The 26,585-nt window shown below is 39.1% G+C and overlaps 2 protein-coding genes across 7 annotated transcripts in view; both read right to left on the reverse strand.

The window, feature by feature from the left end:
• LOC122415396 (allatostatin-A receptor-like) overlaps window positions 1-4,976 on the reverse strand; it is a 37,633-nt gene extending 32,657 nt beyond the window's left edge. For all 3 annotated transcript variants that reach the window (XM_043427498.1, XM_043427497.1, XM_043427496.1), the window contains exon 1: window positions 4,103-4,976. The gene's annotated coding sequence lies outside the window, so the exon portion shown is untranslated. The remainder of the gene's footprint in view (window positions 1-4,102) is intronic.
• Window positions 4,977-6,392: 1,416 nt separating this feature from the next.
• On the reverse strand, window positions 6,393-26,339 carry LOC122415395 (protein rtoA-like). Of its 4 annotated transcripts, none has more exons than XM_043427492.1 (5): window positions 26,026-26,180; window positions 23,600-23,675; window positions 17,815-17,940; window positions 16,611-16,700; window positions 6,393-7,741 (listed from the first exon to the last, which is right to left on the reverse strand). In XM_043427492.1, exons 1-5 carry the CDS (start codon window positions 26,062-26,064, stop codon window positions 6,786-6,788), a joined length of 1,287 nt encoding a protein of 428 aa, XP_043283427.1. In that variant the 5' UTR covers window positions 26,065-26,180; the 3' UTR covers window positions 6,393-6,785. The 4 variants fall into 4 exon arrangements, with proteins under 4 accessions (XP_043283427.1, XP_043283426.1, XP_043283428.1 ...); XM_043427491.1 differs by having other exon boundaries at window positions 6,393-7,774; XM_043427493.1 differs by lacking the exon at window positions 26,026-26,180 and adding an exon at window positions 23,931-24,088 and having other exon boundaries at window positions 6,393-7,774.
• Window positions 26,340-26,585: the final 246 nt, after the last annotated feature.

Raw genomic sequence — 26,585 nt, forward strand, 5'->3', positions numbered from 1 at the left:
ATTTTTTTTAAAAAACCCCACTTTTCTTATTCTGAAGTGTAAACTCGTTTTTCAATGCAGGTGCCAGAATAGGAAAAAACGGATTAGAATTTCCCCACTCTAGCCAGCGCCCAACCACAAATGGCAAAGTAAAATTTGAAAAAGTCTTAGTAAGTGTTTTTTTAATTAAAGAACATCAGCTAGTTTGTAATCCTTTTTAACCTTTTTTTTCGTGAATTTGTGGAGGGCTGAAGTAAATAAATTAATGATTAAATAGATTCAGACCTTAAAAGTATGTTTGCATAAAAAAAAAAATCTTACAACATCCAAACGATTAATATTTCAATATTTTTTTTTAGTAAAGTTATCACGTGATGAGGGCTACTTCTCGTTTTGCATGCCCTGGTGATGATAGCTGAGAGAGGAAAACCAGAAAGTCTAATTGAGAAAGTTTTTATCAGCAACACCTTCAATTGCTCCGCAAATGTGGGGTGTACATTCTCTGGCACGAAGCCTTGAAAAATCCATTCACCGTGGAGCACGCGATCTTGACGAACTATTTCGAAATGAGAAAAAGTAATCAGTAATGAAACTCTACGATTTTATGTGCTTCAAGTGATAGAAAAATAGCCATTGTGAAAATAAGTTGAAAGGGGGGATATTGTTAAAAGTAACATGTCTTTCTCAATACACTAAAATGTGAAAAATCGATAGAATGTTTTCAAGCACCATGCTTGATAGAAAATATTCAGCTATTAATGATGATTTTCGAAGTGAGGACCTTCGAAATAGTGTTCGTGTTGCCCTAACGAAGGGTGGCTTGTTTATCTGCCAAATCCCTGCTAATTGCGTCGGTTCTCCAACTCCAAATTTTCATGGAAACTTGAGTTGCTCATACTCCTGCATCACTTCGATTAGTTCGCTTTTCATCATTCAATACGTTTCATCAATGAATAATCCGTCTTTAAGCTGGACTTGTCTATATTCCCAGGGGTTTCACACGGACCGTATCAATCGCGAATGGTGACCCCAAGTCGCCCAAGTTCCAATGTGGAATAGCATCGCAATGAAAGCTGGGTGAGCATAAAGGGAGTCGATAAGTGTAAACTCCCTGGAGAGCTCGAAAATTAACAGTGAAACAGGAAAAAGTACATTGAACGAACCGCGTTACACTCTTTCAAGTTTAATCATCGATATTACGCATCGACGCAGCGGAGTCTGATGTGGGTGGTACGAAATATACTTCACAGAATGATCCTCGTTCGCTTGTCCGACTTTGACAGATTATACCGTTGAGTTTTCGCCGAGGAAAAGAATCGTTCGACATGTATCGTTATGTCGACACCGATAGAATTTACGATGCGTACATTTTTTCCGCACCGTCCACTTCCAGTTATAAATCGAAGTATCCGCTTCCACTCTGCGCAGTTTTTTCCTCCAGCTCGATAACTGATTCCCAGAAGGTCAAGGATAAATCGTAAGAATGAATTAACAGCATGGAAGTGTAAATCTTCAGCCCACTCATTATTTTTAATGTAGGCCGGAAAGACCGAGAGTTTTCTAGACACTTTCGGTCTTTATGATTCCAATATTCCAGTCGGATTTCGATGGAAATCTATTCGGATTACTGGACACCGTGAACCGCGATGCAAATATGGTGTTTCGAGAGTGATTAATGGTGATAATGGGATTTTATCTTGAGAAAGCGTGTTCATCAGCGGAAAGGCTATAGCTCGTTCACTATTTCAGTTGGAGCATTAATTTACCAGTACGCGCAAACAGACGTATTGCCTAGTGAGGATGATTGATTAATCCGCCCGTTGCTGCTTCGCTCGTAACGAGACGCCCTCAACCCTTTTTCTGCGATGCGCTCTCCTCTGCTACCCTTTTTCTCTCGTGTTCGAGAGATTTTTTGCCCGAAGTTCCATCGCGAATCACTACGTTTGATCCATTAGTCATAAAAAGCTTTTCATCCCCGGCGAACCGTTTGTTGCTTTCTGATGCTTTTACAGCTTGTGGAAGATCAGTCGTCGTTGGAAGCTTTTGAGAAAAAAAGCTTCCATGTCGAAATAATTGCGTAAATACATTATTATCGGGCTCCACTGATTTTTAAGAGCTCGTGTATTTTTCATTATATTCATAAACTTTGGTAAAACTTGTGAAATATCGTTATAATGCTATTATAACATGCACAATTTCCTCTACCCGTTTCGCGTTCCTCCTGTCACGATATTACCAACGTTTTAAACAGCTAAAGCCCCACTCTTATCCCCATAAAGTCCACAATAATATTCTCCTTTAAAATATGAATTTCCTTTAAAAAAATAAAAAAAAAATAAAAAAAGAGTGGAAGCAACTGTGGAATATTGAATAGAAAATATTTCAAACCCGAGGGGTTGGAATCTTCGCAATTTGGCAAGTGGCACAGCTGAGCCCTGAAAAACTCAACGTTTTCTTTATTTTTTATTTTTATTGTAAGAAAATTAATTTAAAAAAAAAACACCTTGTTGCTATATGGTTTTCAATTATATTTTACATTCATTCATTTTTTTTTTTTTTTTTTTTTTTTTTTATCAAGAACGACGATCAAAAGTGCCATAACGAATTCGTTCTGATCAACGTAGATTTGTATCAATTTTCAGCGACGTCTTCTAGAATTACAACTCGATGCTTTCACGGAGCGAGGGTGTAGTCGCTCCCCCAGCGCGCTTATTATTTCTACGCCAGTTCTGATTCAGAGTTTAGCGTTATTTTATGGGATATCCAGTTGCTTCATCGCGCCCACGATCTTCAAAAATTCTACATGGAGTCCCTGGGGACAAGCAAAGTTTTTCCTTGACTCATCGTTGATGGAATGTTTAATTAACAACAATCAGAGTGATGTTGATAAAAAAAAAAAATAAATGAGACAAAAACAAACGAACCCGGCCCTTAAACGAGAGTAAATAAATTGGAAATTAAATGTGACGAGACTTGTCAGTCTTATTTGCTCTCGTCACTTTTCACCATTGGTCAACTATAATTATGAAAATATATTTCATCGCATTAAAGACGAAAATGGAGGAGGAATTTTCCCGCGATAATTACGGAATCGGATCGTTCTTCGCAGAACCCACGAGCGTCTTTCGGAACATTTTATCGTACATATCGTACAAGGCACGATCGATCATCATTTTTTTCTTTCACTTTCCAATCCCTCGGGAATTTGATGTTTACAATCAAATTGTTAACGCATTGAACTCCAGGATTAATTTAATGCACCGGGGCAAAACGGGGGAGATACTTCCAAAATTGCAAAAGTTGTTTGTTTTTCTCATTCTGACAATTCGTGTATTCTTTTTAAAAAAGGAAAACAAAAGAATGCTTCTAAAAAACAAAAAAAAAAAAAAAACAATTAGAAAAGGGAGAAAAACGGTGAACACTGGAAAAAAGGAGAATTTTTTTTGCCCGTATATTTTTTGCCATTTCATGATGATGTTCCTCAAACTTCTGGAAATTATGATTGTATTTTTAGCCCCGGTCGCCCCCTCGCCACATTAGCATGAGCTGAGGTAATATCGTGCGCCAACCAATTTCACAAAAGTATTTCTTTGTCCATCTTGGCCGATGAGGGTGAGCCCCAATTTCGAGCAGATCAAAATGATTAATTGGGTTCTTGACAAATTCTGTCAATGCTTGAAAAACTCGATCCCGACGCTCGAACCGTTTGGGGTGAAAAAGAGAGTGAAGAGGATTTTTGACCCTCGTTCAAGAACAAAAGGTGTATTGTGTATTTGACATCGAGCTAAAGTGGGTTAGCAGCTAGGAGCAAAATGGCAAAAGCAGATCAGCCACACAACGAAGATCTATTTTTATTTTCAATCCCAATAAATTTACTTGGAATCAATGATTTCGAATTTATTAAGAAGCCGCAATGAGAAACGCGTCTATAATCATAAAAGAAACAAGAAAAGGTAGCGTTTCTTCATTCATCAAATTCTTCGTTCTTTGGTACTCTTTCTCGGTAATTACTCAGCCTGGTTCATCCGATAATAATCTGTCCCTCGGGAAAAAGGACAATGTTAATTTCTAAGTGCGTTGTACGCTAATTAAGAAAAAGGGCAACACAGCAGAGATTAATTACCTTCAAGACACGTTCATGAGTATCGAGGATCTCAGAAGAAAAACAAAAAAATACATTTTCTGAGTTCTCGTCTCATTTTCTGAGACTCCAGAAGTACCGAACTGGCGAAATCTTTTCCCGCCGATAAACACTCGCATCATTTTCGCGGGGTGTTCTCTCCCCCTGCGCCGTGTCTCGTTAGTCTTTTTCCCCGAGATTTTCCGCTCCTTTTCATAACTGCAACGCCCGAAACTCGATTTGCTCACCCTCTTCAAGCGACCTCGTGTCCCACGTTGGAGACACGAGCGGCGATGGGAGCAGCGTTAGCTGTTTCCAAATTAGCGGAGAAATTTAATCACCGCTTATGAATTTTATCGATTTCCCTAGTTCGTCCATTCGGTGGATCAAATGTCAGCAGAAAAACCGCACTTTGCACATTGCCAGAGAGAATCTCGGAGTCAACATTGCCAGTCACATAATCCATAGAATACACAATTTCAAGTTTTTTCTCAGGTCTTTTCACATTTAACTTTTGTCATAACGAGCTGTTTCGAGCGTCACAAGCATAACTGTAATCGATTGATTTTATAAAGGAGAAGAAAAACTAAAGAACCTTTTAAAATCCATGTCCAAATTTGTTGCTTGATTCAATTCCATTGCGACTGATTGCATCCGTAATATTTTTATTTTAAAAAGTAATCTTTGTTTTTTTCCCCCCCCCAAAATATCAATTGTTTCGTGTTTCACTCGAAGTCACGTGTTCTCGTGTGCAACGAACGAGAAAAAGTTTAAGATACAGCAGTGACTACGTTGCGACGTGAACGAGAGTCAAAACGTTTCTGAACAACGGACTCCGAGAATCAAGAGTATGAAGCTGTACCACCGGCGTCCTTTGAAAGAGATCGCGGTTTTCGTGCCGCGTCGGCGTCGTGATCATCGTCCACACAGTCCTCTCTGCCGAAAATGAGCACGGTGCTTAAACGTCCATTCAGTCGAGCGAGCGAGACTTGCCCTTATTTTCTGACTAGCCATGAGACGATATCTCGTTTTGTTCGCCTCTCGGCAACTCTATCAGACTTTTTCATGAAAATGAAATCGTCTGTAACAACTGTTGTTGGTAAGCGATCGATAGATGATAAGAGGTGCAAAAAATTCTTAAACTAGTTTGAGCTGACGTTTCAGGAATCAATGATCAAAGTGAAAGGCTGAATGATGTATTTTTCATTTTGTGATTTTGGTATTTTCGAGAACAAAGTTTTAAAAACTTGCCAATAACCATCGGTCGATAAAGTAGGTTTCTTGATAACGGTTTGTCGTTAATTCAGGAAACTCGAAAGCGATCTCGGACGCTGGGATGTTGGAAGGATTTTACTGGATTTCAGTAACGTCAGTCTTTTCTTTTAAAAAGTCAGCACGGATAAACAACAAACAAATGGATATATTTACTTATTTTGTACCGACAGTTGCCAACTGTTGATAAAGCAGATTTGTATGCTCATGGAACAAGACTTGTGCAAATACATAATTCAGTGTACATACGTACGGTAGTTTATCTGTCTTTTATTTTCAGACCGAGGAACGGTAAACTTTTGGCAATTTGCTTATCAGGTAAATAAGTTTGAAATAAAGTTAACAGAGTCTGAACACGAAGCAGGTGCTTCTGTTTTCTGCTTATACGAATTGGGGGTCTTTGAACCCACGTACAGTTCAGTATAACATGGAATGCACAGAAAACAGATGGGTTTTGCAATCCCATCATAAATATTATTGGATACCAAAAACAAATTTCCATTCGTTTGAATCGATTGTTTTACAATGCAACGTCAGAGGAATTCTCGATTGGAGCAGGAAATGAATTTCGCTCGGAAAATGATACAAAATGTAATCCAACTTTAACTCGGTGTAATACCAATAATTTAACAGAGATAATCCTCCGCCGAACCGAATAATTCATGTGTTTTCGAAGCCCAATCCAGTTTTTTCAGCTAAAATCTTCCCGTTGACTTCTCGTTGTCCAGGAGTTTCGTTGCGTCGGTACATCCGCTTATCCTTTGTACTCACCCTCATTCCCGAGTCGCTATGCGTGCTTGCCAATCGATTGAGAAAAGTCGTAGCTACGTGGTGTGGAAGCAAACTAAATTGACTGGAAAACGCTCCTCGAAGCGTCGGAAAAAGAACTCAGGCTTCCTTTTACAATCTTGGGTTACATTGCTCATATACTATTTATAACGAAAAAGAAGCACTTTCGCTAACCACAGAGAAATCTGGAATAATCTCTTTTAGATATTGTCGAATGGTGTCAACAACGAGATAACGATAACTATATATTTATTAAAATTAACAGTATTTCTTTGATCAACACATATCGCCTGTGTGTACATTGGTGCGGGCTAACACTTTAGAAGGTGTTTGAGGGAGTATCGAGTTCTATTTCTATTTCTCATACGAGATATCTCGAAATGTTTGCCCCTCAAGTTTTATAGTACAAGGAATCATGCATTTTTCATCAGTCCCCTAAATCAACTATCATTAAATAAATCATGAATTCATATTTTCGAAGCACAACATTAGAGAGAGAAGAATTATAAAAAGGTTTTTTTCCTCGGATTATTACAGTCTAGCTGAGTTTTGTAATCGACCGTCATTTTTCAGACACCCTACACATAATCCTGTGTTATAACATTATTCAAAGATTGCCAAGAATTCAGCTACGACCGGATACTTTATCGATAATGGTCTGAGTGAGGACACGCTGAGCCAGATTTTTTGCATAATTCGTTATTTGATCGGTAATGCTGGGTTTTTTGGGTCCTTGCTGGGGATAATTTCCTCCGGGATATCCGTCAGGATAACGTTGATAGTCGTTGTATCCACCACGAGGAGGTTGTTGATAGCCCTGCTGTGGATATGAACCCGGATATTGTGCTCCGTTGTTGTTGTACTGAGCCTGATATCCGCCAGAAGCTGGGTAACCACCGACCCTTGATTGGCCTTGATACTGCGTCGGATATCCGGCGTTGTTCGGGTAACCGGAGTTTGGATAACCACCAGCAGAATTCGGGTAGCCGGCGTTCACCGCTGTTGCGCTCGAACGTCTAATCGAGTCGTCGTTGCCTCCCGATGAGGGGTAACCGGAACCTCTTGATGGATATCCACTAGAGCCACTGGGATAGCCCGAGTTCGCAGGATACCCAGAACCGGATGAGCTTGGATAGCCCGAAGTTCTTGGATATCCCGACCCTGAAGAGCCTGGATATCCGGATCCTGAAGAACCAGGATAACGCGATCCTGAAGAGCTTGGATAGCCGGATGAGCTCGGATAACCCGATCCCGAAGAGACTGGATAGCCAGACGAGCTTGGATATCCAGAAGCAGAAGAAGCGGGGTAACCTGACCCCGAAGAGACTGGATAGCCAGACGAGCCTGATCCAGAAGAGCTTGGATATCCGGAAGCAGAAGAAGCGGGGTAACCTGACCCCGAAGAGCTTGGATATCCAGAACCAACGCTCGCCGCATTGCTTTTGCTACTCGGATAGCTTGGGTAGCCAGAAGAAGACGAAGGGTATCCGGAATTGCCAGATGTCTTGATACCACTGGATGACTCGACGTCATCTGCATTCTGACGTCTGTACACGTCTCTAAACTCACCTCCGTTATTCACTGCGAAAATGTCCAACACTGGTGGATAATCAACTGAAAGAAGGCATGATGCAGGTTGCATAGAAATTTATTTGCTTTTGTTCGTGATCCATGAGCCCGAGAGGTTCGCATGCTAGTGACCAAACATGCCGAGTCCAACATGGCAGGTAAGAAATTCTCCTTCGTAGGCTAGACTGGCTCAGATGCAAAAAAGATGCTAAATTGTGCTAGATCTCAAGAGCAGAATTGTCAGCCTCGTAGATGGGGTGTAACGCTATGAATTTAAACCCCAATATGTTGATAAGAATTGTTACCAGGGAAAGTTAGTCCGAAAGCCACATGCATTTGACGATTATTTGTCACTGTGAACATTTTGTAATACATTTAGTTTGACACTTATGTTCCGTTGTGCAAATATTTTTATTTTTATTAGCAATTACTTTGGCAATATTATTAAAACACTTTTCATGTGATGTACATTTGTATACTGTAATTGTAGGGTTGCGAGTCTTTGATACATGGCACTTAATTACGGTCACCGGACGTTGACGAACACGTCACTTTTTCGAAGTAATAATACTATTTGAGAAAAACGTACTGTTACAATAGACATGGCACCGATGATTGTTGAGATTCAGGATCGGAAATAAAAACGCAAACGTAAGAAAACTAATTCTAAATCGTAACAATTGAATTGTCTTATTGCTAGAAATTCTGATAAAGTATTAAAATTAAGTGATTACTGCTCATTATTTAAGAATTCATTTCTCGCTGATTTCTCAGTCACCAAATTCCTTTTTTGGCCAGGGTCGTCCTATCAATCCGCATATATTTTTTTGTCCAATCGCACGGTTCGTTCATCGGGAAAAAGTAAATTGACGATTACCCTTCGAATCAGTGGATTCGTGAGTCCGGTAATAATTTGATCCAGCAGTACGTGGCGCAGGAGGTTGAACACGAGGTGTGTAGCGCGGTCTATCCCTGATGTCGTTCGGTTTTTGGTAACCTCCATTTCGGCTTTCACGGTCATCCATGGTTAAACGACTGTAATGACGTCCGTACACGGCCGGGGGTACGGGATGGCGTTCTTCTCCATTTGGTCGTCGGACTGTTGGTATTGATTTGATCATATTTTCTTTATATATTACGTTTTTTTCACTCAACATATATTAAGCAAAAAACAATCCTTATGAATTACACTCTCGAAGTTTTTTCCTTTTTCTTCCATTCGAGCACTTAAAGTGACAAAAGTGAGTTTCATCTTTGCGGTAATTATTGTATGAACCAATTTTTCGAAAAATGATTTTAAAATATATGGGGCTTTGATTAGAATAATCAATATACAAGTCAAATATAAATTGGAAAGTTTTCAGGCATTTACATTTTTTCGTTGATCCAAAAATAAAATTAATTTGATATTTAAACAAGAAATATTGGCTCATTCTTCTCGCAAATGAACATTGAAAAATATACGCAGTTCATTTTGTATTGACGCAATCGAAGTCAATCAAAAGTTTTGACGCCATTGATAAGCTTTCTGTTTTCATTTTCCATAGATCTTATTCGCAGATCGATCGTGATGAGAGAAATTTTACAAATATTCGTTACAGTCTTGTCGTTTGCGCAATGACGTAAAAACGCTCGTGTTTTCTTTCGAAATACATTGGGATCAGAGATCGTGGTAAATTTTTTAAATGCCGGGTTTTTTGACGGTTGGACGTATGAGAATTTGACACGAGTGAGATAGCACGCGTGCTCGATAAGAAGCAAACATTTCGAAGATAAGTTAATCGTATGAACGCGCAAAAAGAGGGTCATGGGTCATTTTGCGTTTTAGCTCCGAGCCGTCCTTCGCCATCGCTTCGGATACTGGGATGAGTTATACCGAGAGAGCTTCGTTATTGCGAGGAAAATTCAATTGCTCGTGCTCGAGCGAAATAATCCAGTGGTAATCTTCCACAAAAAATCGACTAAAAAGTCGCCTGTTCTATGCTTAACCACAAATCAAATGAGATTGCGGAAAAAATGGGTGCCATGGTTGAATTCGTCGACGAAGATAATGTTTTTTTTTTTTTAAGACGCAATAATAATAAAAAGCAAGTATACAGCGAGCCTTTTAAATCTGAAATATTGAGATGTACTTTCTGTCTCTTTTTATTTCCAAAAGTACACACGTATAATATCAACATTATTAGTATTATTCGTACATTTGTATTCAGAACGTTGCACGGATAATCTTGGGTATACAAAAATAAATAAAGGTATAAGTAAAGCAATATTTTTTTTTTTTTGGTTTTTTACACGAAGTACACTTTTTAAAATGATTTCTCTGGGAGTGGTGCAGAGAGATTTTATCATTAATATCCGGAGGGGGCTGCCACCGAGGACGGAGATTTTTTTTTTTTTTTTTTTTTTTTTTTTTTTTTTTTTTTTTTTTAGTATTAAACTTAGTATGACATTCATGAGAATCAACTCACCGATATAAATCTAGCGTTGTATATGCGTGTGTATAATTGTAACTATCGCCGCAGGTACATTCATTTATTTGTATTCTCATATCTCTCTCTCTATCATAATTCAAGAAACTGCTACCAAGCCAATTGTTTAATCTTTTCAATAGTTAACGTTACACCGCAATTTACAAAATATTTCAATTAATTTAAATTGCAAGGTTTACTCGAATATTTAATTCTCGTTCGTAATCATGTGTCATGGTCCGAGATCACTGTCGAATTCCAATTGGTACTTTCGCATAAAAAATAATAATCGATAATTAAATGATAAACAAAACTCTGAAATAGAGACCGAACTTCGTAAAGCCCTTTGGTGATACAACACGAATCTCGGTGGATTAATACTGGTCTCAAAACGCCTAATTCTACCGTTTCAATTGAGATAACGAACAATATATTTACAACGAAAGTCATTTGAGAATTTGTTTTCACGCTTTGTGTTGTTTCAATAACAGCTTACCTCTCTCAATCGAGAGGGCTTGAGACTCGCAGGACGAAAAGAAAGTGGGAAATGCGGTGTTCGAATAATCTGATATTAAAACAACTGAGACAGATGAATATTATAAAATGAATAAAAAACGTTTCATTTTAAAAAATTCTCTTCGCTCCAACATTTTCATGCAGTTTCAAACGAATAAACGCTTCTCGTTATCTTTCAGTCTGTCGATGCATTATTACGTCGTTGCGTCGACGAAAGAGAGCCAGCATACAGCCACGGGCATCTCAACGTTCAGATACATATATTCTGAAATTTTTCCCACAACATACGCACCAAGCTTTACCGTGCTTCTCGTTACTTCCTGCCCATATATACATGTATGTATAAAAGATTCAACGCTACAGTTGGATATACGCCAGCTTGAATGTTCGCACGTTACTCCACAACGTTAAAACGCATTTTCGTTCTCCGTTATATCGTAAATTTGCGCCAACGTCCATACATCGCCCCACTTGAATTTCACGTACAATTGCGCTCCGATGCGCGAACACGTGTGCAATGTCGTTAAAACAGACTCACACATGATAAAAAGCATGTACGCCTCGCGGATTTATAATATAGATTTGAATATTGCTGGCTATGTCAAGTACACATGCAAGATTTTACGTTTTTTCTCAAGCGGATCTCTTGACCTGTTCGGCCTCCTTTCAACACGAGCATGTAGCTCCACGATTGTATTACGAGTCCACTACTGTTTGAGGAAATGATCAGCGAGTGCAATTTAATTGTGCTCGAGGGTGTTTTTGCTCGAAACACGTGTGTTCGATGCTGAAATGTTTGGTACGCGAGTTGTCAGATTTCTTTGCTACTGGAACACTGCTTTTCGACTTTTTCCATTGAACGTTACCGTTCAGTTCAGCACTCGAGTCTATTTATTATAGTTTTTTGAATACCTTAGTTCATCAGAAAGTCTTGAAACTTCTGCACGCAATAATCGTTTTGCATGTGAGAAAACCGTTAAAGTGGAATATTTTGCAGTGCGCAACGAATACGATACCGTGCAAACGGTCTGAACTTTCTGAACTTTAGTAACACCTGCTTAAAGAAATTTTGGAAAAGGCTCGAACAAAGTATTTTGGAAAAGGCTCGGATCAATTCGTGCGGAGGCAAGCTCGCATGGATCCCGTTAAAAAGTGTTAAACCTCGAGACCTTTTCGTGTACGAAGAAAAGCACGGTTAAACTGACCAGAAGAAGTGACTACCGACGACACAGCTTTTTTCACAGAAATATTCGAAAACGGCTACGTCCGATGACGTGTCGCAATCCATTGCGATTTTAACAGATAATTGGTAATTTTTAAAATGCGTCATCGTCCCCGTGAATGGCAGGTCACGAGAGGTAACGCGTTGCGATTGCGAGAGACAATGTTGCAAGCAAGACGTGGCAGAGCTGTGCACAAGTGGATTTCGCCGAGGCCCCTCTGTATCGGGGATAATGAGCGTTCGAGTTGTAATTTCTCGTCTGATAAGGGTAATTCGAGTGGGACGGATACGGCTGATTTCCCGGATAACCAGACGCGTGGCTACCAGGATAAAATCCGCCGGCTTGAGGCGGCGGTGGTTGTTGATAAACGCCGATTTGTCCGGGCATCGGCATGCGATTTTGCGTCGGATACGGCGGATAACCGAGGTTCGTTCCGGAGGAGGCCGGCGGATAAGAAGCCACACGGCCGTTGTTGTTGTTGCTGTTTGAGGAGCTCGGATACGGCGGGTATCCGTAATTCGTCGAGGACGAGACAGGGTTTCTTCCAGGTTCGTCGACCGACGGCGGGGCGTTCGCATTTGCGTAAGGATTCACGTTCGTTGGTGCATAACCGTGATTGTTGTTGTTGTTGTTGTTGCTGTCGGTGGGCGTGCGATGACCGTTGACGACCGAAACGCCCGCAGAATCGTATCCTGGAAAATTTGTTCGCCCGTCAAATCATCTGGCTTCCGGGCGGACGACGAAACTCTTTTTTCAATATTTTTTCCTCGAACTCTCCGAGCAGATTCCTCTCGGAGACATCACGTCGAACAAGCTCGCGTGTTCTCTGGCCTCGCCTCTTTTTTCGCTGTCCGACAAACAGTCGGACGCACTCGAACGCGAACGGCGTCGGACATTCAATGACAAATTTCCTACAGCGATAACATATGCATGCGGACGATTCCGGCGAGTCGAGATTGGATCCACGTGCGAGTGCGTAGGCAACAGTTTCCTCGATCTCTCCTCGGAACGTTTCGTCGTCGGGTTTCAGTGGGGAATAAAAAGCGCCAATTCGGGGGTCAGTTTCATCGGGGCGATTAAAAAAACGTGACGTTCAACTCTTTTCTGAGAATCCTTATAACGAAATTATGTTTATTCCGGTGATGATTAAAAATCATAACGGGCCAATTGCTTTGCTTTTCATTCAGCTTTTTAACCGTTTAGACGAAACTGACGCCTGAAATGATTCCTTTGTTAGCATGCTCATGATCAAGGAGTCCTTGCAAAACGAATAAATATTCCATTGATTTATCGCACCACACGAACCGAATGTTGAGGCTGCTTTACGAGCGAGCTTTCCGAACAGCCATTATATTTCTTCATGCAACAAGGCTCGTACCCATCGTTAGGAAGTACATGCAAATAAATATTTTTCCTCCGCTTTAGCAGCCCGAAAATATTTCGAAGAACGAATTGAGAGCCCCGAGACATTTCTTCGAGTACGATAAGATTTTTCGCCCTCGCGAAATCCGATGGTAACCTCGCGAGTCGCAATATATGATTTTTTACAATCGGATTATAAAGAAAAGAATAGTCGTAAAGGAAAAATGTAACGGCGAAAAGAATGGGGAGTCTGTATCGTCCGGATAAAATGTTAAGTATGAGCATAAAAATAGAAAATAAAAGGTGGAAGAAAAAAGAATTTGAAAAGGGGGTAAGTAGATGGATGGTGAGGATGTTGAATTTGTGCGAGTGTGTTCCGCGAGTCTCGAGAAAAGATGGAGGCGGAGAGGGTAGGTACTCTAAGTACCACCCTTCAAGTCCAAGTGTATCGCAGAGTTTTGTACTCCTCTGTGCGCGCCTCTGTGCGAAAGAGTAAAAAAGAGGAAATAAAGGTAGAGAGATGGGAAAGCAAGGAAAAAGAAGAGAAAAAAACGAGTGATGGAACGAAAGACTGCAGCGTGTACGAAACTAAAAGGGAAAAAGACTCCGACGTATATCCGCATAAACGAATTTGCATGTATATGGGAAATTCCACGTGCCATGTAACGACCCAGGATCGAGGCAATTATTCCGAACCGTTTGATTCATCGGTGCGCATTAAAAATCTCGAAAGCAAGGTCCTCTTAAATCGTAGTTACTCGGTATACGAAATCGAATTCCCAACGAATGTCGTATAGAAAAAATAAGTAGGGGTGGAGGACTCGACAGTTTTTCTCATCGTGTCGATACCGGTTATTTAAAAAATCACCTTTTCTTCTCTTTGTTGTTTTTTATTTTGATATTTTATCAAGAAAAAGTGGAAAAAAACTAGAAAAAACTAGAAATTCATACCGTCTTGCAAGTTTTAATAGATCTGTGTAAATCTATGTCGATCTTTGTAATTAATGCTGCTCAAGGCCAGCACGATCATATTTTTTCCCTTCAAAGATTCTCCCACCAGTTTTTTCCCTCCAAGTTATTTTTGCGAATGGACTCCATTCGAAGGTATTCCATTCGCGATGTGAGCTTTCCCCTCGACCTGGAAACCCCTGTACCATGCATATACATGGATATCAATGGAGTCCGTAGAAGTTTGTAGGGTGGGCACGTATCGCGTACTGAAACTGTATGAGTATGTGCGTACCAATACAAGAGTTTTTAGGGTCGTCCGAAAGACTCGAAGTGAAAGAGATACAAAGGAAACTGTTGGGAAAGGAACCGGGGGCTAAAGTTACGCGGAGTAAGTTCCCTGTACATGTCAGGATCCATTTACGTATCTTTGTATGTATATAAGACGGTATAACGCATCTGGAGATCAACTCTCAGGTGCCCAGAACATTCGAATAGATTTTCTAGGCTGCCATTGCGGGAATATAATAAATACATATTTTTTCAGGCTGGATATCTTCGGGAATTCTATCACGTATTTCAACATCATGCATTTCCATAAGCTTTCTCGGTTCTTTTATCATTTTAGCCGACCAACAAAATATTCAATGAAATCCCCTTCGCGATACAAGCTTGCTGAACAATGTCGTGTTTTAATGACAGTAAAAAAACCCATATCCTTTTGCCGAACGATCCAATCATGACTTGCATCCAACGCAGTTAGTTGTTCCATGACATTTATAAGCTGATGATAGGTCGTTGCAGACGAGTAAAAATAACGATTGAAATTTCATCGTGTATTAATGCCATTGGCAACGCTTTGAAGTAAGAGTATGGGATCGATAGCTCGTTTTTCGTCGTAGATACGACATCGTCCATTATGCGAATCGCTACGAATTTCGTAACTTTAAACACTCTTTTGAGACGATCTACGATTTTTCATCTCAACGTTTTGTATCCATCCCATATCTTTTGTACTTTTTAGATTTTCCTTGTTATTTACGATTTACGAATATACACTGTGGAACTCGGTTGTAGTGCGGGTCTTCCATGAGGGAAAGAGCATGCGAAAGGGGTGAAAACTTGAACATACATACACACAGCTACTAAATATAATATAAAAAGACTGAGTGAGTGAGAAAAGGGTGTGTGAAAGGCGTTTCAGGGAATAGCTTCTACTGAAACTACAACGTAAAACAGAACGAGTATACATGTAGGTACGGAACGAAGTGCTCGAGCAGGGGCTCGAAAATAAATAAAAAGTGTACGAGAAATATTGCTACAGGTTTTGAGGCACAGACTCAATCATTTTTGCTTTTACTCGTCTCAATTTACTCGAACGATCGTTCGCACAAACCGTTACAGACGTTAGTACACGAATTTTCCTATAAAGGTCAACAGAGAAACTCCAGTCTCTGTTTATATATTAATCGCGAAAGAGTTCTAGATCAATATTGGAGAATAAATCGATAAAAATATCGACTGTCGACGAAAAGTTTTGAGAAAAAGTGGCGAATGAGTTTCGAAGCCACTTTTGATGCCGTTTGATCGGTAATGGGGGCAAACAAGTGAGATGGGTAGGCGTTTTTAAGGGATAGATTTCAGCTTCTTTCCACTTGTTTCAAATTTTCGTTCGATATTTTTTATTACTCGTTCGCTATGTCGAAAGTTATGTTCGTCTTTTTAATTGTGTTACTTTGGTGAATTTAAAAAGAAATGTTCGTGATTTTTCATTGCAGAGGTATTTTCATTTTTGTTCACAAAAAATAGAAAACATCGCGTCAGACGAAAGCTGTATGAGAATCGAAATAAAAACCTCGCGGGAGTGAAAAAATTCCGTCAGGTTTTTCCAAGTCCACCAGAATTTGTTAGATTTTCGTTCCAAAATATTTTTTTCCAACCATTTTCGGTACAACTAAATTTATTACGGTTGGAAATTGTTTCTTTTTTTTTATTTCGAGTCCATTTGTGAAGAACAACGGAAAAAATGATGATTTTGGAAGAACGTATTATCCGGTAAATAAAATCGTAGAGCATTTGCAAAAAGATGGAGGAAAAGAAGCTGAGTTGCTTCGCTTCGAAATACCGTTTGGTAAGCTTGTTCGTGTTCACTCCTGACGAAATGGCGTCGAGAACAGCTCCGAAACGTTTCCAAACTTTTGTTCCGAAAACTTTTGTTAATGGGATATTTGTCGGATGGTTAAACCATCCACCTTTGCAAAGTGTGAGGGAATTTCGGATCAAATAAATCCCAGAGTATTCGTACACGGAACAAGAAAAAATTAACACTGAGCGCAAACATGAATTAAGTTGATCGTGACTTACCAGAAATGGACGGGTTATTGACACAAACTGGCGCACCATTCTTGTCCTCACAACGTTGACCACCACCGCATAGTTTTGTAGCACAAGTTACTAGAAAAAATGTATAATCATTTAAATATAAAGAACAACGAAAAAATTACGATGCGGCCAGCTTTTATACTAATCTGTGTCTATAAAATCGCAGAATCTAAAAAAAAAACATGGATCACACGTTTTTTCCATTTTGTCAAAATTTCAAACAAGGTCAATTGCTTCAAACAAGTACAACACGCTTTTTTCAAAAATAAATACCTCGTTCACGCAAAACTAAAAGTCAAAGGTATTAAGAGGATCGCTAAATATGAACTAAAATGAGGGTTGTGACGAGATAATTGTCTCGCATTATCATAGATTTGATTAATTCGTCGCTATGACGCGACACAAAAGAGGTGGAGCGAGCTTAAGACTTCCAAGTTATTCCATTTGCCTCGAATTATGTCAATGATAACTCAGACACGTTTTTAAAAAATGGTGAATAGTGTAGAAGACTCTATGAACTATTTGCAAAAAACTGCATTGATATTAACCTAAATCAATTTCGCAGGGAAGCAAATTTTATTTAAACTCGAGTAAATAATAAAAAAGGAAACATTTTTTAAAATTATCTAACGCTTCGAATGATGCATAGATTTTTTGTATTATTTAAAACATGTTTGACTACAATTTTCTGAGTGGTCGGTGTTGTTTTCACTCGACTTTCAACTTTTCTTTTGTCTTTCAATTCAAAAAATATATTTGAGAATGAGAATCGATGTTAAATATTATGAAATTATTGGTGGTTTGGTTCAAGGTCATCGTTGCTAAGAAAATCATAAAAAATCGTCGGACAGTGTAAAAATCTCTAAAAGTAATGAATACAACGTAGCAGTGGAACAAGTTGTTAAAATCGTTACTCAATTCTGTATACTTAATTAATTAGTGTATTTTTTTGTTAGAGTATGCGTGCTGGGATATGATGGCATTAAGGGGATGTCATTAAGGATTTCATCAACGCACAGAAATATGGTGAATTTAAAAAGTTTCATACTTTTTCAATGGAAACGAATGTGGGAAAATCAGGCCTTAAATGTCAAACAACACTGCTGAAAAGTTTCTCATCGTTCAATAAATTACAGCAAAAGAAGGAAAGACCAGATTAATAAGGAAATAAATATCTAAAACTTACTTCTAATGCTATCGTCACGTACACACGTTGGATAACCGCACTTGCGACCGTCGACATCGCATTCATCGACCATTGTACATTTTTCTGTGGATCGACAACCAATATCTTTGCACGTTCTCCCATACTCTGCAACAAAAAACATCATTGTTCTTATCTTTGATTGATAGAAAAAAAAGCAGCTGCAAATACTTTTCATGTTCCCTCACAAACATTTTCAAAATTCTTTGAATAACTTATTGGTAATTAGGACAGCGCGGAAACCTCGCAAATTTAAATGGATAACGCTCAATGTCTAGTTTTTGAAAAAAGCTCTATCTTCTTCGTTGCTATACACGAGCTTCCGGAGTCCCTAATTTATTTAATGAGAGTATTCTCCAAGCACAAATTTACGTCTGACCGTAGTGGAATTTAATTTCCTGAAATGGAACAAACGTTTCCGAGCTTTTCAAATAACGTGTGCATAAAAAATAGCCTTGGGAAAGGAGCGACCAAAAATGGTTATATCTGCTGGAAGTGAAAGGTGTTCGATTTTTTTTTCACGTGACAAAGCGTGGGACGGCTACCTTTAACATTACACGTAAAAACCTCTTTCACATCCTCCGAAGGTTTTCCACATATCTATGTATCCCTTTTCCTCTCTCCCTTTCCCCATACCCTTTGTTACTTCCGACAATGGAGTACTTGTAGAAGGCTCATTACGTACTTCAAACGCTTTCTGGCGTCAGAACTCGCAACGGAGCGGACACGCGTTAAATTAAACCCGACCGGTCCCTTGCCATTTTATCATCCGTTTTGTCTTTTATGAATTTCTCACTTTGCCTCGTTTTTACGTACGTTAGTTTCGAATATACGCGATTCTTCACTTCTCTAATTTCGGGCTATCGATCTCTACCCGTCCGCCCAATTCGTTCCCATTTTTATTCGGAAACAACGATGTCTGATCGGAAAATTAGTTTTGTATTGCAGAACAATGATATTAAAATTGATGAATTTTCTGACCAATTATAAGCGAACTGATTTGTGTATCACGAGTATCCGAACACGAGCGTGATCCTTAAATTTTCCATTGAACGGACGATAGTTAACTGTGAAAAAAGATTTTTTGTGAAAGTCTGGTTTTCCATTATGCTTTATTAAAATCTCAGGTTTCTCGCATTCAATAAATGCAAATATTCAAACAGTGGAATCAAATTTCAGTCAGAACTAACTCCATATGAACGAGTAACATCAGCTAAATTATTTAAATTAGTGCACTAATTGGCCGGATGAATTTTTCCTAAAAAAATGAGAACCTCAATTCGCCACTTTTGGTCGAAAAATTCTCATGCCTTGGTGGAAGGCCTGATGAATGGGCATTGACACAAAGTGCATAGTCCGTCGAGTCGGGATAGATATGAAGAGAGAAGTTGAGTTAGAAATGAAGAAGAGTCCCCAGTGGTAAAGGGTGGTGGCTCATTAAATGCTGTGAGAGCAAGAGAGAAAAATGAGGAAAGTGAACAAGAGAAGGTGGAGATAAGGGCAGAGGGCGAGGGCGAGAGAAAATATGGGAGGAGAGATGAGAAAGAGAACAGAAGCTGCAGAAACTTCTATACGAGTGTACAGAGTAAAGTACCAAAGGGAATGAATCCATCGTCAAGATAAAAATGCATCTGCCATCATATGAGCGCGATCACCTTTTGCCATTTTATCATCATTTTCCCTCCTCCTCGTTTCCCTTCGTACAACGACAGCGGTTTTCCCTCATGAACTCATGGACGTAGTCGCTCACATAGGTACGAGTAAACACACTGAAAATACTGTTTTTACAATATTCCCTACATGCATCGATCGTGAACCTTCTCCATTGGCTATAATGGGAATTATTGTGCACTTAACCGCACACTCCTACAGCTCTCTGCGCCCACATCCGATCCTCTGTTCTGCTGTTGCCTCCATTGTAAGAAAATGTTGCGCAAAATACAAAATTCAAATGATTATCAAAGCATGAAGAATTCATTTATTCGATGCTGATTATCGGGTATTGATTTTTCGTGCTCGCTCAGTCCCATTTTTTCCACTGGCATATCGTTTTTATTATCCTACCAAATAACAACTATATTTCCACCTTTCACTAAAAATACATGGGAGCAACGCGACGACGAATGAAAAGAAATTGATGAAGAGGAAAAAAGTAGAAAAATTCGTTCGAATTCTTTCAAATTATATTCCGAGAACCAAGATCAGCAATTAAATAGGATTTGATATTATAAAAAACGGCGTGGATTCGATCGCAGTATAGCCGATGAAAAGGAGTGTGTGTTATTTCATCGAAAATCGATACATTCGTGATATACTTAATGATACTGAGATTATTGAATATTACGATTGGCATCCCGTCATGGGAAACGTAGTCAATTCGACGATTTTTCCCTCAGCAGATTCGTAAAAACCAGACGCCTCATTGATTTTTTCTTATTTTACCAGATCGCTCATAATTTTTTGAACGTTTCGTCGAAAAGGATCCCGATTTGGCTAAGAGAATAAGAGGAATGAAAAATATCGGAATTCGTTAAGAACCCGAATTGACGTTCCGCCCCATCAAAAGTCATTGAGCATTACGTCACTTGCTTTCCTCACCAAAATAAAATGGATAAGAAAAACATGCTTTGAGGTTTAAACGTAAAGTTTGGAATGCTCGAACTCCGAAGTGGTTAAGCTTAATCCGCGAGTGAAGAAGCTGCTAAGAGGTGACAAAGCGGATTATAAATGTAGTTTGTACGGAAGAGAGAATGACGTCAGTCGATGTCGTCACAGGATCGTAACCTCGTGACGTTGTTAATCGTAATTCTATTTGAGTATTAGGAAGGACTGGACCTTTGAAGGGGATGAGGGTTGACCGCACTGACCGTCATCGATTCTCGATATAATTATCGAATTTCAATGAGTTTGTGAGACCACGTCGTATCGACGTCGGGAGACGTCACAGCCTCTCGCCTTTTATCTTGCTTTTCCAATGCAGGGTATTTTTATGTGAACCCAGTCGTACAAGTGCAAACGATCGCACACCTTGCTGCTGCAATCGTATCGCTTCAAAGTGACCTTCAATACATATAAATAAAACCGTTCCTTTTACACGGACTGCAAATTGCGTCTGACGAGTAAATAATCGCGTGAGATTACAGGTAAAATAATTACCATGCCGGTAGTCGCCGACTTTGACGGTGGGAGAGCGTATTGTTCGGTGTAGCATTATTGTAACGATTAAAAACGAAGACAATACTTTAAAAAGGTATTTAAGAGCTTGTACGAACAACGGTAGCGGTTCCCATCCTAAATAACCTCGCTCAAAATAACCTGGTCAAATAACCAACGAACAAAATAACCATGAACAAACAACCGATGAACAAACAAACATAGAAAAACACATACACGAATACGAAAGAAAAGAACTGCAGGGTGAATTTCATTGGGTTATATTGTTCATCGGTTTTTTGTTTTGAGATTATTTAGGCCGGACACCATGGTAACGTCACTTGAAGCATTTTATACCTACAAATTAGTGGTACAAATTATTACCTACAATTAGTGACTTTTTATCAACAGTAACCTCAAGTCCTGATTTTTATTAATAATCTATGGAGAGTCTCGGCATTGCCGCAGGCTTGTCAGTGTCCCTTAAGGAGGCTGGATCACGACGGTACAATGTTGCCATGCTAAACCATGTTAAAAATATGAAGAATTTCAAAATGATAAGAATTTAATGAAATTTGGTAAATGTGTTCTTTAAAGATACATAAGACAATATATTTTTTTTAGATTTTTCTACCACATAGCTCTCGAGTAATCGAACACTAAAGTTCACGTGTATAAGCATAGAGTTTACATATATACAGTTTACATTTCGTGCATAAGAACTTCGATTTAACGCTCAATTATTCAATAACCATGTGGTAAAAAAATTTGAAAATAATTGTATTTCTATGCTTAATGCCAAAGAATATTATCACCAAATTTTATCAAATTCTGATTATTTTGATTTCGCGATCCACCCTCCTTAAGGAGTATAAATATTGGAATTCTAAGAGTTTCATGTTTATTTTATCAAAAAAAATCGGTTTTACAGATTCACATGAAACTTTTTAACGACTTTTGTATAGTTACAAGTACAGGGAAAAAATTTTAACAGCGATTAACGAAAATGGAACATTTAAGGACGAAAAACGGGAAAGATTTTAAAAATATACGTTATTAGCTATACTCGGATGTAAAGAATTTTCAAAAAATTATTCCTCATATCATAAAAATTGTATAAACAATTGATATAAAAAATAATAATATAATGGAAATATTATATAGAAAAAAAAGTAACAAAAAATAGCTACGTTTTCTTTTAAAAATGATGTTGAGCAACATCATTGAATCGACAAGAACGTCTCGGCTCATATCAGTGTGTATCGGCTTGATGCTTTTAGCAGTACATTTTCATATTTAAAATCAAAAGCACGAGCTTTTTGCCACCGGCACAAAGACTCTGGCCCGTTAGAACAGTTTACACGGTTTTGTGTGCTCTTCACGAATACTTGACGTTCGAATTTTCACTTAAACTTGATACGCATATAATGTTTAGAGCATGAACTAATGATTCAAAAAAAAGCGTTTTTCTTTCAATTCTCTACTGCTCATACCCCTTAAATGGAATCGTTAATTTTAATTTGTCATAGAACAGTCGTGAAAAAGTTTATTAACCGATAAAGAATGAGGGGAAAAGGTAAAAAATGTTTGTTAAATAACTCAATTATTTAGACAACTAAAATGGAGCTTGTAACTTCGGAGGATCTCTACCATCGTCGATCGTACCGTGAAAACACTTGTTCTGAATCGCCGATTCATCCTCCGGGAGGATTTCTCTGTTTTGCGCCTCCACAGAGTCGAGAGGCCAGAAAAACACTGCAGTATGTTGCCCTCGCATTCTCTACTCGAGAAAATTAAGTGCCTCACGTTCCAACCGATCTATATTTTACAGATATGTATGCATGTACCTATACTTTGGTGTGTACTCTCATGACCGGTCTGAGGGAGGTAGTTGAGCACGTGGGGTGTTATGTACACACATATACAGGGAATCCCACATCCGAGCGTTTGTATTTCAACTGGCAAAATCTCTCAATGAATAAATTAATTCGTCGAAGTTGGTGGTCAGGTGATTATCAATTGATAAGCTTACAGACATATTCAAACTCGTCTGTTAACACATTGGACGAGTAAATTAATGACTTTTCAGTTTCATGAGGCAAAACGACTTTTCAACTCGATTCAACATCAGACTAAACATTTTTGATGACTTTTTTTGGCTCTATTTTCATTTTTTTTTTTTTTTTTTTCAAGTATAACTTTTCCAGTGTTAACTAGAAGCTGCTATTAACATAGCATTAAATAGTTGTCTTGTCTTATTACAATGTTTTGATTTAAAGGGCATACCCATTGATTTGCACTGCTCTGCGTATCTTGTTTTTTTTTTTTTTTTTTTTTTTTTTTAATCACGCAGCTTACGCACTTACACACATTGACACATATACAGGCTCTAATCTGAAAAATATATTTCGTTAATTAATAACGATGCTAATCACAGTGACCCAATTCGAGGAGCCTTTCGTTAGTCATGGAATGTCATATGTGCACGGAACGTTATTACAATTGTAGTTCAAGGGTGAATAGAATAAGGGTGAAACGAGAACAACTAGGTCTGAGGGCATTTAAGAGTGCCACTTTACTCGAGAGCATTGTTGTGAAGTAAGAAGGTACTCACTCGAATATCCGTTAACCTGGGTGACGAATAGTAGAAAAAGGCAGACAAGTGCGGTTCGCGAAAATTTCTTCATCATCTGTGAATAAAAAAAAAAAAAAAGAGTAGTTAGATCGGTGATGTTTTGGTCAGTTTTCGAAGTGAAAAATTCGATAACATCGAATCCGCATTAAAGTGGCTTGCGAAAGATGTTGCAATGTGTTTTGATAATTGATAAAATGAAAATATTTGAATAATTAATATTTCAAATTAAATTCTAAATTAAATTGAAAATCAAATTTCCAATTGGATTTAACAGTCAAACGATGAGGCATAAAATCCACTAAAATTTAACCTTTTTTATAATACTTCGTTCCTTTGTCGATCCGTTGATATTCAAATAGTGTCACAATGTCAAAATGCAAGAATTCCTTGAACGTTCTTTTTTTGCACTAACGATTCGAAAACAGTCCTTGACTGGCGGCGTCTTTCGGTCGTTTAAAAACGATCGAGCGATCCCACGAGTAGTCTACCTCGATGGGTTATCCCCACCCTTTTACCGCTCACCATTCCCACTCCCCTGCGCTACTCGATAAGGGCATGCGACAAGGAGGATCATTTGAAGGAACGATAAATCAGAAAACGACGAAACTTGCCGCACGACGTCGACATTTTTCTCAGTATTTAAATAATAACGCATTCGCATATTTCACCAGGACACTACAAATAAACCGTGCAAGAAAATTTATCGTTGCAAAGCATACAGGACGTTTACTCAAAAACTATCTTTGAGCCGGTGAACCTTTGAACCGACATTATTTAATATACGAATTCTACAAATGTATTCATCATTTTTGGCGTACCGAGGTCAAAATACTTATTATCAAATGTTGGAATGGGAAATAAATCTTCGATCTTCGCATCGACTCTATCGATATTATTCTATCCACCTGTTCAATTGAACGATTATGTTGCTGACGTCAATGATTGAAAGTGAGCAGACATTTACGAAAAAATGATAAAACTATAAACGCGAATAAAATGGTTTACGAAACAATGACTCGAATGCTGTGCGAATAAAGCAAACAATTGAAATCACACCGAAGTTGACTAAATCACCAATAGTCGTCGATCGATCAGCTCACATGAAGATAATTCAATAAAAAACCATCAATTGAGATTGCTCTTATTTGATCGATTGATTGAATTAACTGCGACCCTTCGAGTGCAATTTCAATATTCACAATATTACGATCGAGTCCATCTCCGGGTGTAATTATCGAAACAATCAAACAACGCAAATAGCCAACTTAGAATCGCACTTGCGATGAGTCATGCGAACGGCCTATTTTTCAACCTGAAATGACGGATGAGCGTTTGTATCTCGCCACAGTAATTGTCACTTTTTCGAAGAACTTAAAAGTAAATAAAAGTTGGCACACAAGTCAAAAAATCACATGAATTATCAGTTCGAGAGACTTGAGACGCAAACGTTTTGTGCGCGTCAGTTATAAGAGGTGACACGTACCGAACCGATTGATATATAAAGTGAGTCAAACAGAGCAGTTTGGCCCCTACAAACATCGTGTCCATAGAGGAGCGCACGAGGACGGGCGCTATTTTGCCAGCATGGCTTCATCCCGCGTCAGACGAGCCGCAAACACATTCGTGTAGTTTGAAAATTGAAAAGAGCGCGTGACTCACGGGTAGAGTAAATAAAAAGGAATCTTGTGGAATAATACGTCATCGAATATGCCACTAATTGTGAGCGGAATTCGTACGATCACGTTTTTTTAATAAGAGCACCAAAACATTCGAGCGTTCCATTCCGATAGCTCGTCTTCATTAATTTTGCATCGAATTTCACTCTGACAATTGGAAGATACTATCGAAAAACTGAGTAGTCCGGGTGAATTGTTATTTTGCATGTGTCGCACGAGGCATTTCAGTTTCGAATTGATGAAAAAGGTCCGATACAAAGTTCTAATTTAATTAATCAGAGGTAGACAAAAAACGATGAGGCGCATGCAAAATTTGCAACGATTGATTCCTCGACATGAAAATGATAGAGTTGCAACGAATTTGCGGTGTGAAAGGAACTTTAGCATCGAACGAATGTGCATTGCTTAATAGCGTTGCCCACGTCGCGTGATCACTCGAAAGCCTGCAGCAACAGCGTGGAATCATTGGAATTGGAAAATACAAACAGATACTGGGACGGTGGAAATGTGCAACTCCGCAGAAAAACTGCAAGCGTCACCGTCCCAAATATCCTCACACGCGTTACCCGTTGAAATACAGTCCTCAAAGTGAACGAAAGTGATCGTCGCACGGAGTTTGATGGCACGAAAAATTGGGGGACGGAAGAGAATAAAAAGAGGAAAAATAGGGGGGGGAACAAGGTTGGAAAAAGTTGAGGATATATTAAAGTGGAACAAGTGCGTACGTACCAAAGCGTATGCTCGAGTCGCGGAAGAGGAACGATCCATTCTACGGCAAAGTTACTGCGACACTGATGCCAGCAAGTCGAAGAAGTGTGCTGGTAAAATTCAGCATGGCTACCGGAGAGCGTGAGCGGCAACACGCATATATACAAATACATAAAAATACACGTTCACGATTTGAGTGTATAAAAGATCACAGAGTGGCCGAGAGTTCGTCGAGCAAAAAGGATTTCCCACAACAAAGCATATCTATATACACGCGTACGAAAATATCTATACAGATGGTACGTGCAAGAATTAATGTGTGAGAGGGACGCGAGAAACGAGTGGAAGGTCGCCGGCTGGCCGTGAACAAGACGGAAGAGGATGGAAACTGCGCTATGGCATGGCTGTTTCTAAGTGGTAGTGAAACAACGTCATGGGTCAAACACACCTATGCACGCGGCTACATAGCAAAGCGACAAAGCGAGTGAGAGCCCAGCGACGCGAGGAGAAGCGAGACGGCGGAGCATGCAAAGAAGGGGGGAGAAAAGAGAGAGCGAGAAGTGGAAGATGTTGTTCGGTCC

Source organism: Venturia canescens, chromosome 8 (assembly GCF_019457755.1).
Source record: "Venturia canescens isolate UGA chromosome 8, ASM1945775v1, whole genome shotgun sequence".
Taxonomy (NCBI): Eukaryota; Metazoa; Arthropoda; class Insecta; order Hymenoptera; family Ichneumonidae; genus Venturia; species Venturia canescens.